The sequence below is a fragment of the Primulina tabacum genome, chromosome 1 (assembly GCF_025594145.1).
Source record: "Primulina tabacum isolate GXHZ01 chromosome 1, ASM2559414v2, whole genome shotgun sequence".
Classification (NCBI taxonomy): Eukaryota; Viridiplantae; Streptophyta; class Magnoliopsida; order Lamiales; family Gesneriaceae; genus Primulina; species Primulina tabacum.
This window is the reverse complement of record NC_134550.1, coordinates 9,945,267-9,961,892: the sequence shown is the minus strand read 5'-3', so window position 1 is coordinate 9,961,892 and position 16,626 is coordinate 9,945,267. Positions and strand designations below refer to the sequence as shown.

General features: G+C 31.0%; 2 protein-coding genes across 2 annotated transcripts; both read right to left on the bottom strand.

Annotated features, from left to right (window-relative positions):
- Positions 1-2,379: 2,379 nt before the first annotated feature.
- On the bottom strand, positions 2,380-3,027 carry LOC142517845 (auxin-responsive protein SAUR32-like). Its single transcript, XM_075620332.1, has one exon. The coding sequence runs from the start codon at positions 2,818-2,820 to the stop codon at positions 2,488-2,490; it is 333 nt and encodes a 110-aa protein (XP_075476447.1). The 5' UTR covers positions 2,821-3,027; the 3' UTR covers positions 2,380-2,487.
- A 6,292-nt stretch (positions 3,028-9,319) lies between these two features.
- On the bottom strand, positions 9,320-16,037 carry LOC142540487 (uncharacterized). The gene is made up of 6 exons (XM_075646679.1): positions 15,795-16,037; positions 14,570-15,646; positions 12,746-12,803; positions 11,810-11,909; positions 10,504-10,688; positions 9,320-9,672 (listed from the first exon to the last, which is right to left on the bottom strand). The coding sequence occupies exons 5-6, from the start codon at positions 10,683-10,685 to the stop codon at positions 9,486-9,488; spliced, it is 369 nt and encodes a 122-aa protein (XP_075502794.1). The 5' UTR covers positions 10,686-10,688; positions 11,810-11,909; positions 12,746-12,803; positions 14,570-15,646; positions 15,795-16,037; the 3' UTR covers positions 9,320-9,485.
- Between the last annotated feature and the right edge of the window lie 589 nt (positions 16,038-16,626).

The window sequence follows — 16,626 nt, the reverse complement described above, 5'->3', positions numbered from 1 at the left end:
AAAAAACAAAAAACAAAATTATAATATCAGTATCATATAAGAGTAAAATTGGAAGAAAAAATTGGTATCCTTCCTAGGTGGTTACTATCATATTCTCAACTTTAATAAAATACTAGTTACTCTGTATACGCGATGCGTGTGTGTATAGTTTTTTTTTATTATTATCGATAATAAAGTGAAATTTGACAAATTATGGAGGGACTAAATTGATATTTGAATTTTTGAAATAAAAAAAGTGTACTTTAAAATTTTAAAAACAAAAACAAAAAACAAAAGTGTAATATTAGCATCATATAAGGGTAAATTTGGAAAAAAAAAGTTGGTGTCCCCTAGGTGGTTACTAACATATCATCACCATTAATAAAATAGAATAGATAATATCAAATTAGAGGTGAGGGAAATTTCACTCCAACTGATTTAACTTGAAATGAATTTTTATTTTTTAGAAAATCGATTTATTCGGTTAGAGTTCGGTTCCTTTTATACAATATCGATATAACCGAATAAATCAGGTTTCTAAATAAGATTCAATTCAGTATAATATCGATTATCTCCAAATCCGGTTATTCGGTTATTTTGAAAAGGGTTAAGCATACTCATGTTTTTTTAAAAAAAAAATTAATTTTCAAATTTAATATATCTTGATTAAAATATCTAAAACTTTGAGGCTCCGTTTGGTACGTGTGATAGGATAAGTAAATGATTAATAATTAGAATCATTAAAAAATGAGATATATGGATTAATAGTATAGTGGGATAAATAACATGGTGTTTGGTATGATTTTAAAATGATGGATTAATTTTGTAAATTTTATTGTAATGACCAAAATACCCCAAATGCTAATTAAATATATATTCTTAAAATAATTGGATAGATAATTAAATATTTATAATTATAATTTACATTATTAAATTTAATTTAAATATATTTATTAGAAATAAATTTGTAAATATGCATGTACTTTAATAATTAAAATAGCAATAAAATTTTGAATGTTAATGTTAAATAAAGTTTTAGTAATAACTACAATATTATTGTTTTTTCTTAAAATAATTATAAATATTTTTAAAATAATTTGATAGATAATTAAATATATATAATTATAATTTACATTTATTAAAATTAATTTAAATCATTAAAAAAATAAATTATAATTCAAAAAATATTTATTTTCATAAAAAAATTAATTAACAAAATTATAAATTTATAAAAATTTAATTTAAGATTGATTTGTTTTACAATTTATTTTCTTTAAAATGATTGAAAATAATAAAAATATATGAAATTAATTTATTAAAAAATATAATAAAATTTTAAATATTATATTAATTATTAAATTTTCACTAATTTTAATTTTCATATTATATCGAAGAAAACAATTCAAGGGTATTATGGTCAATATACAATCTTACCATGATTACTTTTCAAAAAATATTAATTATCACACCCTTTGAGGAGGGATATTTAATCACGCAAATAACATGAATAATGTGGGCTTTCAATCATAATCAAGGGCTTGTAGATTAATAAAAAACAAACCAAACGCGAGATAAGGGAATGATTAGCTACCAAACATAGCCTGAGGTGTTTAGAATACAATAAATGTAATTATAAAATCATTTTGTTATTTCAAATATTATATTTTCTTGTAAACAACCAGCGCATGTGTATTGGGAAAATTTGTACGCGTAGCTTAACGTTGACCTGTCCACTTTGATTACCTATTTTTAATTTTAAAATCAATACTTTTTTAGATGAAATTTTGATTTTTTTTTTACAATGTTATGTTCTTGAAAACTAAAATATATAACAACCATAAATAATTTATATTATTTGTCTGTCATTTTGTAAAAAAAAAAATAGAAGAGTTGTAAATCTAATCTATCTAATTCAATAAAAGGGTAAACTAGATGTGATGTGTGAGAATCCATATAATAAGCTTGACTAATGTTTACGAGTTCATTCTTTTTACGACACTTTCCCAGATGATTACGTCGAACAAAATTTGTCAAATGTGTGTTTTTTCCTTTATATGTTACTAAGACCACGGGCGGAGCAACACAACAGCCCCAGTGGCTTTTTTCCCGATATTTTTTATACATAAAATTTTGTCTTATTTTTTAGTAGTTCAAATGCTCTATTTATCAATATTAACTCAAACACGGTTTAAAAAATTCTAACCTGAATAAAAATGAAAAATTGGCTTCGTCACACAACCCAATGATTTACTTATTGCATGCTGAATGGTAGCGATAACGTGTGGATTTCATTATCATTAAAAAATGATATATATGATTTGGTTTTTGTTGTTAAATTCTTTAATTCTCGATTAAACTTGATAATTATGGAGTAATAAGACCAATAAAGCACAATAGATATTCATGCACAATCCAATCAACACCACCGCAAAGTTCTCGGAAGGTTTTATACAAACTCAAGAACATACAAACCAAACATCTTTCGAAACGAAAAGGACTAATGGATGATCAAGCCTTGAAGCAGAGAAAGTGGTGATGATGGTGGTTGTGGTGGTGGTGGTGATGCGGCATCGTTTCTTTATCGATCATACCCCTGACCTCACAAAAGTCCTCCACGTGGCACGGTATGTTGATCGTGCCTCTCTGGTAGAACCCGTACTCTTCCTCCGCGTCCTTCAGCAGCTGCGTGAACAGCGGGTGGTTGACGTAAATCACCGGGATGATGAACCGCCGCTGCTCCGGCCCTTGACCCACCGTGATGGCCAAACATCCCTTGGGAACATTCCTGTGGTGGAAATGGAAATTCAAGTGACCCTTTTTATCTCCTTCACTTCCCTGCATTCTTACACGACCCGGACAATATCATGCGGATGAAACAATAATATACGGTAGGATGTTAACAGAAGAAGATAGAAAAGGGCCAAGGATCGGAGGCGGAGATGGCGAGGATGAAGAGGGTGAGAGCAGAATCGGTGAGAGACGTAGGAATATTGGTCATGGTTGGAGAAGAAACTGAATTTATCTTCTTGAAGAAATTGGAATGGAGACGGAGAAGCGTATATATAATATAAATAAATAAATGGGATGGTTTCGAACAGACCTTGAACTTGGGAGGATCCACTCATGCAACTAGTGACGTCACGTCGCTTGCCGACTTGGTATTATAATATGATTGGTAAACAACTTAAAAGCGTGTGATCATGACTCTCACGGCACCTATCAATTAACAGATTATTAAATATAAATATTTAAATTATATCGTAAATCAAATACAAATATTCAATAAAGTCCTTGTTTATATCCAAAAAAATCATTTTGGGTTTATTTATGAGTTTATTTTTTTATCTCGTTGAATTTCTGAGTTAGTCTTGTATTAAATGTTTTTGAAAAAGAAAAGATAAAACAAATATAGCGAAATATGAAGTTCGGAATTGTAAAGAGGTAACTACATAAGACCAAAATTGTAAAAAAAAAAAGATAATTTGAAAATAGAAATATTTTATTGCCAATTACTAATAAAATATCAGTAACTTGATAAAAAGAAGTTTTGGATATATTAATGACGTTGACCCCGTGAATTCGGTGAAGCTACGAAGCGATTTGGCTTGACGCGTCCAGTTTTGTCTTCGTCAATTCACAAAATCTTCGGTTAATCGTGACCAGTTTCGATAGGTGGATTTTTAATTCGACTCCCTTGATATAAAAAAAAATAATTATTTTTTACATTAAAATTAATATCATTCATTATTAGATACAGGTCAAATCGATCCGTATCATATGAAATATACTTTTATTTATTTATTTTCATCCATAAAACATTGAACTTAAATTTGGGTCTTACGCAGCATCATCGAGACAAAGAACCACTCCCCAATTAACAAAAAGTCATATATTCGTAAATTTCATACAAAAAACAAAGTCAATAAAGAAGGTCGATGTCAAAAAAAGAAAAAGAAAAAATACTCGTTGGTGAATGGATGGAAAATTCCTGTTTATCCCCTGATTAAGCAAGCAATCTTGGTCCCAACTTCTTTAAAGTTTCAATTAAATTATTATTTTTTTTAAAAAAATAAAGTATTGAATTAGAATTAAAACATGCTCGATGTATCAAAACTTGGGAAAAATAGACAACCAGCCCACAAATAGTTATATTTAACTGGTATGGATAGAGAGAACCGAAAAATCGGATCGAACGGTAAAATTTGGCTTATTTTGTTTGATGTTTTGGTTCGGAATTATGATGAATTTGGGTTTTGGTTCGGTTTTCGATTTTTACATTAAAAAAATCTTAAAATCGAACCGACCATTTTACATTAATATATATTAAAATATTAAAATTTGCATGTATAATATATTAAAATAGATAAAAGGATAATATTTAACCATGAAATTTAATACAAAATATTAAATAGTCGTAGTATTTAATGGTGCTTAATATGGTCGACTTATGTTTCATTGCTTTTGGCCAAAACGAAGCGTTTTAGGAAAGTTTTAAGCTTAAGCGAGACATAATATGTTATTATATTTTGATTATATTTATTTTCAATTGCTAGTTTTACTTAATTATCAAATATTTCATTTCTTAGGTATTTTAAAATAATATTCAAATGTTTACTAAAAAATTTATTCCAAAAATAGAATTTAATTTTATTTATTAAATCATAAAACCGAACCGAACCGAACCCAAACTGTAACACAAAAACAAACAAACCATACCGACCGTTGCACACTTTTATGCATGAATCAAAATTTGTTAATTGAAGTAGTTATATACGACTATACGCGCTAAAAAACGTTAGCTTTTGAGAAACCGTCAAAAATATTTCAGCGGTTTTGAAAGTCATCTTCGAACAATTTTTCGCTGCAACCGCCGAAGGTTTTTTTATTAGCGTGGCTAAATTTAGGGCGGAAAATTCAGTTCCGACCGTCAGTGTCGATGACCGTGTTGATGTCAATGACGTTCGGTCGATTATGATTTTGTAAATATATATAATTAAATATTTTTTAATGACATATGTTGGATGACAGTCCATGCATGCCGTTTCAAACAAATAAAAACTCACCGCCATGCACAAGTTGCCTATAGGACGTTCATCTCAATACTTTTTCAATTAATTAATTAACAAACTTAAAAAATGGCAACTCTTGAATATGAAAAAAATTACATTTTTGGTTTTATATACGATTTATTAAAAAAATTGTACTTGTTTGGACTATTTACGTAAACCGTAGACAAATTCGGTCGATCATAAACGGATCTAAGTAGTCATAGATTGATATTCCGGTTGGCTTGTAAAAAAGTCTAGGTAGTCGTAGACGATTTGCACGTAGACGGGTCAACGTAATCGTAGACGATTAGCGTAGATGATTGGTGCAGACGATTATCGTAGATGACTAGCATAGAAGACCTTGTATCCATCCATAAACCAGTAAATAACAAACTTTGTGGGTCGTCACCTGCATCACGAACAAACTTTACAGGCGTTAGGATTCCCCGACGTAGACACTCCAACGTTCAAATCAGTAAACAGTTCACATATATTCTCTGAAAGTTGGAGAGTTCAAATATAAGTACATGAGAGGGTGTGTACCTTGAATGAGAGTGATAATCTATTTATTAGTTTTTTTAAGATTGTTTAATGATCAGTTTGAGCTTTTTTAGGCAAAATAGGCCAAATAATGAAATTGAGTTTATAACCCATCAAAATATTTGTTGTTTTTACGATTCTGATCATTTATGTTGTCAAATTTCAGTCTTTGTACATTATCTTTATTTATTTGACAATTATAATTATTTTTCTGACGAAAAATTGTATAGTGTCACATCAATACTCCAAATATAAAACAATTAAAATTGTGAAAAATAGATATATATATATATATATATATATATGATTGAAACTAAAATTTGATAACGTAGGCACATAGATGTATCTATGTTGGAGGGTGGGCTCTTTCCCACTGTTACCATCATCTATATCTTTTAGTAAAACGACAAACAATCTGTCTGACAAAATTTCAATTGTAAAATCACAAAACCAAATATAAATTTTAGGAGAAGTATCATTGCACTAATATATTTCAATTTTCCTGTATGATTTTTTTAATCATATGACTTAATTGGAATTATAATGCCATGAATTAAATAATATTCTATTTTTTATTGTATAGTTTTAAAAAATTTCATTTATATGCGATAAATTTTACCCACAACATAAATATTTTTTTTAGTTACGTCTCTGCGTATATATGTATGTATGTACGATGTTTTCACACATGATGGACAAAGTAATTAAATACACACTACGTACGTATGACGTAATTGTTGATGGATTTCCAATCTTAAAATGGTGACGTGAAATGGTGTATCATAAAAAAGGGTATACTTCGAAATGCGGGAATGGCTTGTTTCGAACAACGCTTTCCCATTTACAGAAAAACAAGAAACGACTTTGCATAATCTAATCTAACGTAAAAAAATACACGAGGAGAGGTGTGTTGTCCATTCAGCTTCTCTCTCACGTATATGTTTTTCCAAAGTTTAGTAAAATTAATCTTCGTATAAATAAAATAAACAAAATTTTATTGTCGAGAAATAGAGATCATTTGAAGCTTAATATAGATCTAATTAGATGTGTGAGAGCCCTTGAATTTCTCGAGTCATTTGATGTGTGACGGCTCACACACGATCGAATTAATTAAAAATAACGGAGAGAATTACATCAGTTGTAGTATAAATATACAAACTTATACAACATTGGTCGTATCTGAAAACAAATAAATATTTTCGACGACGAGAACAAAAAAAATTTTTGTACTAGCTCGAGACATCGTGTTTGAAATTATTGATCCTATATATATAAACTACATGAATGGCAATACTTTTATAATTATATGTAACATTTTTATGGTTAAAATGTCTCTCCAAAAAAGTAATTTAACACATGAGGCACACACACACAACATTTTACCCCTGGTTTTCGTGGTAGGCAAAAGTACAGTTAAATTTTTTTGAATCACTAGATATATATATATATATATATATATAAGACTAAAGTGCATAAATAGCCTTTAAAAAATAAAAATAAAGTGAATAAATAAGTTTTGCTTATTTAAAAATCATAATAAAAAGAAAAATAAAACATATTATTGAAAGATTAAACCAAATATAATCATTTAAAATTTACTACTTCCAAGCTCTCAGATAATAAAAGATTAAAAAAAATTCTACGAGATAGATTGAGTTTGCGTGAATGAAGAAGTTGGAAAGGAATATATTCTTGCAAAAGTTTGCATGAATAAAGGTATCTCAAATCTGCTCACTTATTCTTTGCTGCTGCTCCACATTTAATTACACCTGCACACAACATTCAAATTAAATGCATCATGAATAAATATTTAGTTAATATATAATATGATTACTCGGAAAAAAAGATATGTTTTCATTTCATTTAAAAATAAGAAAATGAAACGAAAATAAAATCGATCTAGGGTTTGTTAATCCTTCTACATTGAAAAAAGAACTTAATAAATTACAAACTCCAGCGTGTGCGTAATTCATCATGAGCCTTTCATCGAATGCTAATTTTCGTAGGAATCAGTGTTGAATTTAAAGGAACAAAATGATGATCAGAAATATGCACATGTGTGTGTGTGACGAAACAAACCTGGCAGGTGAAAAATCAAGCTAAAATTCCAATATAATGCAGCCGTCTCTGCGTGAGTGAGTGTGCGTGTGTGTTTTTATTTGTATGTATATATACACAGACACACGCACACAGAGACTCGTTGATAGCTAGATGCTTGTAAAACTGATGTATAATAAGCTTGCAGATGATTAGCGGAGGATGGCTTGGATCAAAATTGAGGGGAATGAAGCCTGGTCCGACCAAACTAAACAAAGGAATTTGTTCATTAATTTCGTCGAGCCAGACGACATTCCCCTCAATAAAGCAAATTCTTCATGATTTTGGTTGCATCGATCCCTGCTGGCTCGATTAATTCTTCATATTGGTTTCTGTAATCGATATCAATCATCGAGGATATGATGATATATATATATATATATATATATGATGATTGATAGGAGACGAAGAGAAAACGATAGAATGGGTAGGGCTACACATAAAGCTGATCCATCCCATATATCATGGCATGTATGATGATTTATGAGATGACAATGACCACACGGAGAACTGTGGGGCCCTTCTCAACCTCAAATACCCTATCATTTATTCACAAAACTTCGTACAAACAAATATTTTATTTGAATTATCTATAAAAAATTATTTTTCATGTCAAAAATTATAAACATTTGTACGGTTGACCCGTCTCAAAAAAAAAAAAATGAGACCGTCTTACAAGAGACATACTCATCATTATCTTACGTCAATCATAATATATTTGGTGTTTCTCCCGTCTCATGCACCCATTGCATGTTTGTACTGCTTTTTTCGTTTTTTAATTAATATTAAAATAGATCAAAGTAACATCATGATTATATAAATTAAAGAGAGATGGGGTACTATATCATCATACCAAAACATCGATACTATGGTTTAAATAGATAATTGAGATTGTTGCCGCCTTCACATGTTTAAAATTGATGCATACGTAATAACATTAAACCTTGTAAAAACTAAAAGGGTACTTTCAACTTTGAAGGAGAATTCATCGGGATTGTAGAAGAAGGGAACATGCATGGATTTGTTAGCTTGGCTACGTATACAAGGGGAAGTTAACTAGGCAAAGTCTCTGTCCATTTTATCAATACTAAATCATTGCATATTAAACATAGACAAAAAATAATCATAGTAATGTTAGTACAGTTGTTGTCCGAACATAATAATTTTGAGAGGCAGTATAGTACTTTTTTGTATCCTATATCATATGGATTGTAGTATAAAGAAGTTATCTGTAAAAATAAATGGCAAAGTTTTGGTTTTGTTTGTTCTTTAAAAAAATATATGCTTTTAAAAAAACTAAAAAATTAGTTTGTATTTATATTTTAACCTTTTATGTTTGGTTATACCTTTTTTTGTTGCACTTGGTAAATTATAAGGTCTTCAACTAGTTTCCTCTATTGTACGTTGCTTCTTGGAATAATAAGAAGTCGGTTTAACCAAGTTTATTTTGTTCTTAAAAAAAATATCTTATGCTTATATCTCACCATAAAATCAATACTTTAAAGTTAAATTTTCGTCTATTCTAAGCATTAATTTATTTTAAAATTTTATTTGGGGATATCATGCACCCAAGATAGTCATTATGTCTGACGTGGTTTTGATTAGAGTGTTCTGCCAGTTTTGCTCTGTAAATAGCATCTCTACCAGGAATAGAATTTCTACAAGTCCCAAACCACTTCACTCGAGAGTCGATTCATTCAAAAAATATACTTATGATTGGGGAAATCGTATTCAACATTAGTTTCTCAGCTTCAAAACTCAAAATTAGGCATATAGACCTTCATTAGAAAGGAGAATGGCCGTCATTTTGAACACAGATTTTCAGGGGTAGTAACCAGTAAATGTGAAGCCCCTTCCGACAATCTCGCCGGCACAAAACCATGCAAAACACTCGAGCCCAAATAAAGCAGCAATACCAGCATCCTCAACCTTCAGGTCTTGCCTGTGTTTCCACATGTTCTTGACATAATCAAATTCCTTCCAGAATGACTCGGTGCGACCTGGGATGCTGCCAATGGAAGAAACTAATAAAGTCACAAGAAACATACATGGAAAAACAAAATTGCATCTTTGTACAAATTCTCACATTATGCTTGGTTTGAGAAAACTCAGCTGACAATATGTGAACTATCATAAACCAGCATAGCTAAGTATGACAAACAAACACACCACACATTGATTTCTTTCAGTTACCATACTAAAACAGTTTGTTTTCTTTATTTATTTATTTAATTTTAAGTAATACTGTCAACAGTTTCTATACTATCATCGACACAACATACAGAAGTACCCCATCCCTAGGCTATATAATAAACCAGAACGAGTCCCATGCCACATTGAGATATTCCATGAGCATGCTGGTTTTCAACACATGCAACTGAGAGTCATGAACTAACCCATGACATAAATGAAATCTCAAATCTGATTGTTTCCAGCAAGCAAAGAGCTACTGAAATTCCATGATGAAAAGGTCTAACTGAGGTTTAGATTTTCAGGCACGATCTCAAGTTGTGATAAATTCGCAAAAGAAAAATCAAAGCAAGAGACAGCCACCGTCCATAGAATAAGGGGCAAACACAAAAGTAACAATCTGATATGTAACATATAATGCCAAAAAAATAAAGCCTCCTATACTGAAAATATCGGCTCATAAATAATACATTAAAATCAAAATTTGGTAGAAGCTAAATAATCAAAAAAGATGAGAGATCAAACTTGGTTGCAACTTTGCAACACAGAAATGATTCCATAATTATCAAGTTCCAATGGAAGGATTTGAAATGAAACACGCGACTATGCGAGTTCAAAGTAAAATAAGAAATATACTGCAAGGAGCAACCTGGCGAGACGAGTGTAAAGCAACTGCTTGGACAGCTCATAACATTTCTCCACAGTTGGCGGCTCCACAATGTTCTGTATGTTCTGCTCCAACAACTGTTTATAGTAGGTGGTTCCATTCTTGGCCACTATTTGCGACACTTGGCAAGCCTTGGCTTGCACTCGCTGTAACTTGGATGTCATTACCTGCCAAAATAAATTGTACATGAACAGTTTCAAGCGCAAAGATAACAAGAAAACTAAAATGGTCTGTCTCGTAAGAGAGTTTCAAACCTGACACAAATAGATACAAAGAAAGAACACCACACACCTCTTATGCACAAAAGTTCAGGGAAAAGAAATGAAAGGAAGCTTTATCTGAGTTACTTGCACCAGAAATGTGAAGTTTGTTACACCAGAAATGATAGCAATCTTAAAAACTATAACAAGGACAACATGCTACTCTAAACATTTCCAAGAAAAATCAAATCCAACTAAACACTTGCCGCAATGAGAGATTCAGTACTTGTTCGATTGTCATATGCAATACTTTTAAATCAACAAAATCTGAAGGTGAAACACAACATATCTATTGAGATAATTTCCTCTCACGCCAATATGATAATCAATCCAATTATCCAAGCCCATGGTTTGACTCAAATTCAACACAAAATTAAGTTGCGTTTTTTGCACCTAAACAACAACCAATCTTGGTTTTATTGATTCTCAACCTATCAAAAATACCACTAATAGGAAGATCAAGTGATCAGCAATATGCCTTAATGAAATTTGAACCTTGAAAACATATAGAATGAAAACTGAACCCTGAAAACATATAGAAAAGTTCAACATTTATTTGTTAAAACAATGATCAACCAAACGACCGTCCACCAACCTAACAGATGACCAAGTCACTTCAAACAGATTCCTGTTCGCCGAACTGATGTACAATGACGGTTAGGTTTACGATTTAAATCATATTTCAAGGTAATAATGATCCATTCTAACAGATGACTTTACATAATTTCCAACCTAACAGATGACTTTACATAATTTCCAATGCGAAGCTAGTCTTTCAAGGTAATAATGGTCCATTCACCCAGGCTCCAAATCAATTCTTCTTTAACTTAAAATTTTGTGAAAAAAGTTGTAAAGAGAGGCTGTATTTAATGAAATAGCCCATTCTTGTGTGAGAGCTTAGATAGAGTCTAAATTAGTAAGAACTGATCAATACGCGCGGAAGACAGAACAAAGGTAGCACAAATGAAATCGCTGTCGCTAGAATCAACGCGCGGTCGAGACAAAACTGCGTAGTAATATGAGGTTACCTGGATTCCGGCCGGAGCAAAGCCTTAACAGGCGAGCGTGGTTTATCACTTCTCTCGCCTCCGTCCAGTTGCCTTTTATGAGGAGAAATGGACCGTCGAACTGGAGAAAATATATTATTATTAAATGAAGTTATATTTTAATAAACTACAATATGTTAGAAAATTAATATTTAAAACATGTGTGTTGAATATTTGAATGTTGAAAATAAGAATTGTAAATATTGAAAATTAGTGTGTGATGATGTAGGCAATGATGAATTTATTTTTGGATTATTTGTAAAGAAATTCTATAAATAGCCTCACCATTTGTGAAGAAATTCACAAGTGAGTAGAGAGAAAAATATTATAAAGTGTGTAGTTTGGTAAATTTTAAGAGTTTGAGATTTTACTTTTTACCATAAATTTTTACTTTTTTAAAACACGTTATCAGCACGAAGCTCTAAAAGTCCTCCATATTTTTCCAAGCTCCAAAACAGAAGAAAAAGATAACAAAAGTAATAATATTTATTTTATTGTTTATTTATTTATTGTGTATCTATTTAATATATAATATAATGTTATTCAGAAATAACAAAAATAAATTTTTCAAAAACTTGTTATAAATCCTGGGAGGATGTTAAGACGACATCCCACACTCCCGGTAAGGGATACGACAAGTATAAAAGCCTATAAGATTTTTAAACAAAATAACTTGTGACACCGCATTATAATAACTAGCGACCGAGGCACACGCGTTGCGTGTGTCATGAATATATAGAGCTAATATATTAAACATTCATGACACGTAGTCATCATCATAACAAAATATTTTGTACTTGAAATAAAGAAAACCAACCAGTGAATTTCAGTAAATACTCCGAGGACAACAAAGAAACCAAAAATCACGCACATAGAAGCAATCACAAACAAAATCACACATGTATAACCGAATCTTACCTTGATTGTTGGCCTTCCAGATGAGTAATTCATTCGATGGTGAGTTCGAATGAGCCTTCTGTTCTCTCGATAAAGGAGTTGGGAGCAAAGTCAATTAATGAGGGGGTATGGAAAAATCATACGGAAAGTTGAAAGCAAAGCATTGATACACGGATGATGTGTGCTACACATTCCAAACAATATACACAAAGTATAAGACCAAAGTGAAAGCAAAAGAAGAAAAACATACAGACACAATACCTCTTCGTAAAAAGAAACCTTTGGCTTGAAAAAACAAAGTTGAACTTAGAAATACAAATCCAAGTTCAATAGCCTAGAAAACAAAGCCCGGTATACAATGAGAATGAAAATAATAAAGTTATAAAAATAGGTTTGAAAATGAGAAAATAACTATAATATTAATCAAAGGACAAAAGCTTTAAATAAAAATTCAGTTTTTGACACCTAAAAAAATAAAAAAATAAAAACCCAACTTAACGCAATACAAATAGAACCAAAAAGTATAATTCGATACTGTTGGAATGAAATTTATCAATAAACAACTGAAAAGTCAAATAGATTTTTATTGTACATTTTATCAATCATTTTATGAAAAATCTATTAAAGCTTTAATTTATAATTATATTGATTGAGTTTAAAGTTTTCACAAAATATTTACTCCAAATAATTCAAGTAATAGATTCCAATTTAAATCAGTAGAAAATTTTGATATAGAAAAGAAAATCAGATCATCCTAAGCTCACATATTTTCACCTAGTGTAAAAGATTAGTGGGCCTAAAGTTTGCAAACACTTAAAAACCCTCCCGAAGCTGAAGCAACCCGGTTTCAGGCTTTAGGTGTCTTATTATGAACAAATTTATACCTTCGCATCAAATTCAAAATATAATAAAATAGTCAATACGGAAAATGCAAAACAAAAGTACAATGCAAGTGACCTTTATATAGACATACTAACCCTCCAATGGTTCCAAGAAGAAAATCATAAGATTTATTTGCAGCAGAAAGGGTCTTCTACGGTGAGGGAATTCCAGTTAAATCCAAGGCTCATCCACTCATTGGCATTTCCTTGAACTTCAACTCAAGTAATAGTTATCATTTTTATCTAGATTGGTTGCATCACGGCTCTAAAAAAACTTACAGTCCCTTGGTGCAATAATTTCAACGAACTCAACACAAACACTAACACAAAAAGACCCAGAATAACATATGTGCATAGACAGCTCACTCGCAAGTAAATCAATAAATTATATTGATAATATAATGATTATGATAAGAAATAACACCAGACCACAATGTCCTTGCATTTGTACTCATATAGAGTGACACGAAATTGTATCAGAAAAACATATAGGTGACAGAACCTAGTTGCACACATATATCGGTTATGAACAGAAGAATATAATTGGTGTTAGATAAGTCGCAAATCTCCTGCTATGTTTTTTGAATCTAATGATCATCCTGATGACTAAAATTTCAGGGCGTTACGTTAGTAGAATTCGATAGGATAATTAGTGAATGCACATGTTGTAAGACAAAAAGGTTAGAATAAAATCATATCACTTGAACTACATGTTGTCTTAGCAACTTCGGTGATATTTGAAACATATACTGAAAATTCTTAACAGTACGGAAGAAGGATAAGTTATTTTCCATTGTTAGTTAGCATATCAAACCACAAAACATTGAATAGACGCAAAGAAGGTGCAACATATAGAAAACCCAAGAGTGAATCTTAATAACTGCTCCGAATCAACCAAGAAACCACAAATCACGCACAGAAAAGCCATCACAGACAAAATCAAACATGTGTAGCCGGTTCTTACCTGGAATGTTTCCCTGCCGGATGACCAATTATATCGATGGTTAGACCGATTGCGCCGTATATTCTCTCGCTAAAGGAATCACAAACAAAATCAAACATGTATAGCCATTTCCTCCTGATCACTTGGAAACACATCAGGAGTGGTGCTCTTGTTGATGGGTTCCCTGTAAATCCCCATTCCCTCTTCTCCAAGATCAAAGGAGTGGTAAATGGAATCAAGAAGTGTAGGGGAAAACGAAGGGTAATTAAAAAAACAGTTTGAAACATACATGATGATATATATGTTGACAGCAAGAGTACTGCTGCTTTGTTGTTTGATTTTCAAGAGTCCAAAGTTGCAGAAAAAGAAGTAAAGAAGAAGGAAAATTGAACCGAAAATAAGCAAAGAAACAAAGATTGAGACAATTGTAATGATGAACCAAGAACAACAGTCCAGATCCATTACTTCCCAACACCACCCCCTTTTTAAAGGACTATCTTACACCCTTTAATTTATCGATGATGCTACTGTTTGTAAGTAATCATATATACATACATATAATTTTATGTAGTCTAATTCTCAATGTCATTCCCTCATCCATAGCTTTAAATAAAACTTCAAGCTATCTACTTTTGAAAGAAAATTTGACCACTTAATAATTAAAATTAAATTAAACACATTAAAAACAATTAAAAAAAAACTCATAGAAACTTGAGAAGAACACGATAAAGAAAATTGAGCATCATTTTCACACCAATTGTACGAAAATAAATTAAAATTAGATAGATGATAACAAATTAAAAAAATCAAATTACGACAACATTAACATTGAAAATCGAAAAAAAAATGCAAAAGGTTCCAATCACAGCGTGAGCGTTGACAAAATTTTACAAACACACACAGAGGGAATTCACCGAAAATATGCGAAACATAAATATATAAAATCAAAGGAATTTGACGATAACAAAGAGAAGAAGAGGTAGATTAACCTCTATATCACTTGTACAGATCTCTCTCGTTATATTCCCTCTGTCTATTTTCCCGAGGAGTGAACAAAAATCGAAATGCTGTGGAGATTAAAGAATTGCTCTCTGTCATCTAAAAATTGACAATATTTGAAATTTAAACAATACAATCCACGATATATCAATTTTACCATCCCCAAAAAAAACTTTAAACAGCAACAATATCGCTTGAGCATCAAATTCCAAGAATATAACGAACATGGTTTTTATCTTTTCAGTACCTCGTGCTGGGGGACAGGCAGAACTTCTATTGAGGAAGATGAAACTCAGAAAATTATAGTGATGGTGGTTTTAGAAATGGAAGGAAAAATCCTACTGCTCGCAGAAAGAATATAGGTCGGAACCAACAAATCGATCGTGCATTTTTCTGGTATGAATTGATTTTCGAGAGAGAAGATTTGTGAAGGTAAGCCAACAATATCTGAGAGAATCGTGCAGAGTAGGTGTGTGAAACCGTTTATGAAAGATGTGGAGTGATTTTGAAATAGATTTATTTTTTAGGTGAGGCAAAAGGGCAAAAGTGTCTATAAAAACTTGGTGTCCGCGAAGCAGTTTTTATGAGTGGGAGATTTTTAATAAAATAGTAGAGATGTGATATGATATACATAATTTTTAAACATGACTAATATTATATACATCATATTATTACCATAAAATTATACAAATACATACATTTATTTTTTTGTACACCAACGGTCATAAACGATAACAAAACGGCTAGTTTTTGCCCTATAAATATGATATCACAAATACATTCAATCACTCCAACTTTCACTTCTTCTCTAAAAATTATTCTTCATCAAATTTTCGAAGAAAAAAGAAGATGACTTTCTCAAGGATATTTTTAATTATTTTTGTTATCATATTCACGAGTCTTGTATTTATTGGAGAATATCCTCCTCGAGTGTTTTCTTTATTTTTACGAATGTTTGTACTTTGTGTTTATCCATTACTTTGTATTGCAATATTCATAATTAATAAAATGCATCGTAAATTTTTTTTAATACCACTATGACAAACTTGGCAAAGCTCGAATTCATTGCTCTGGATATT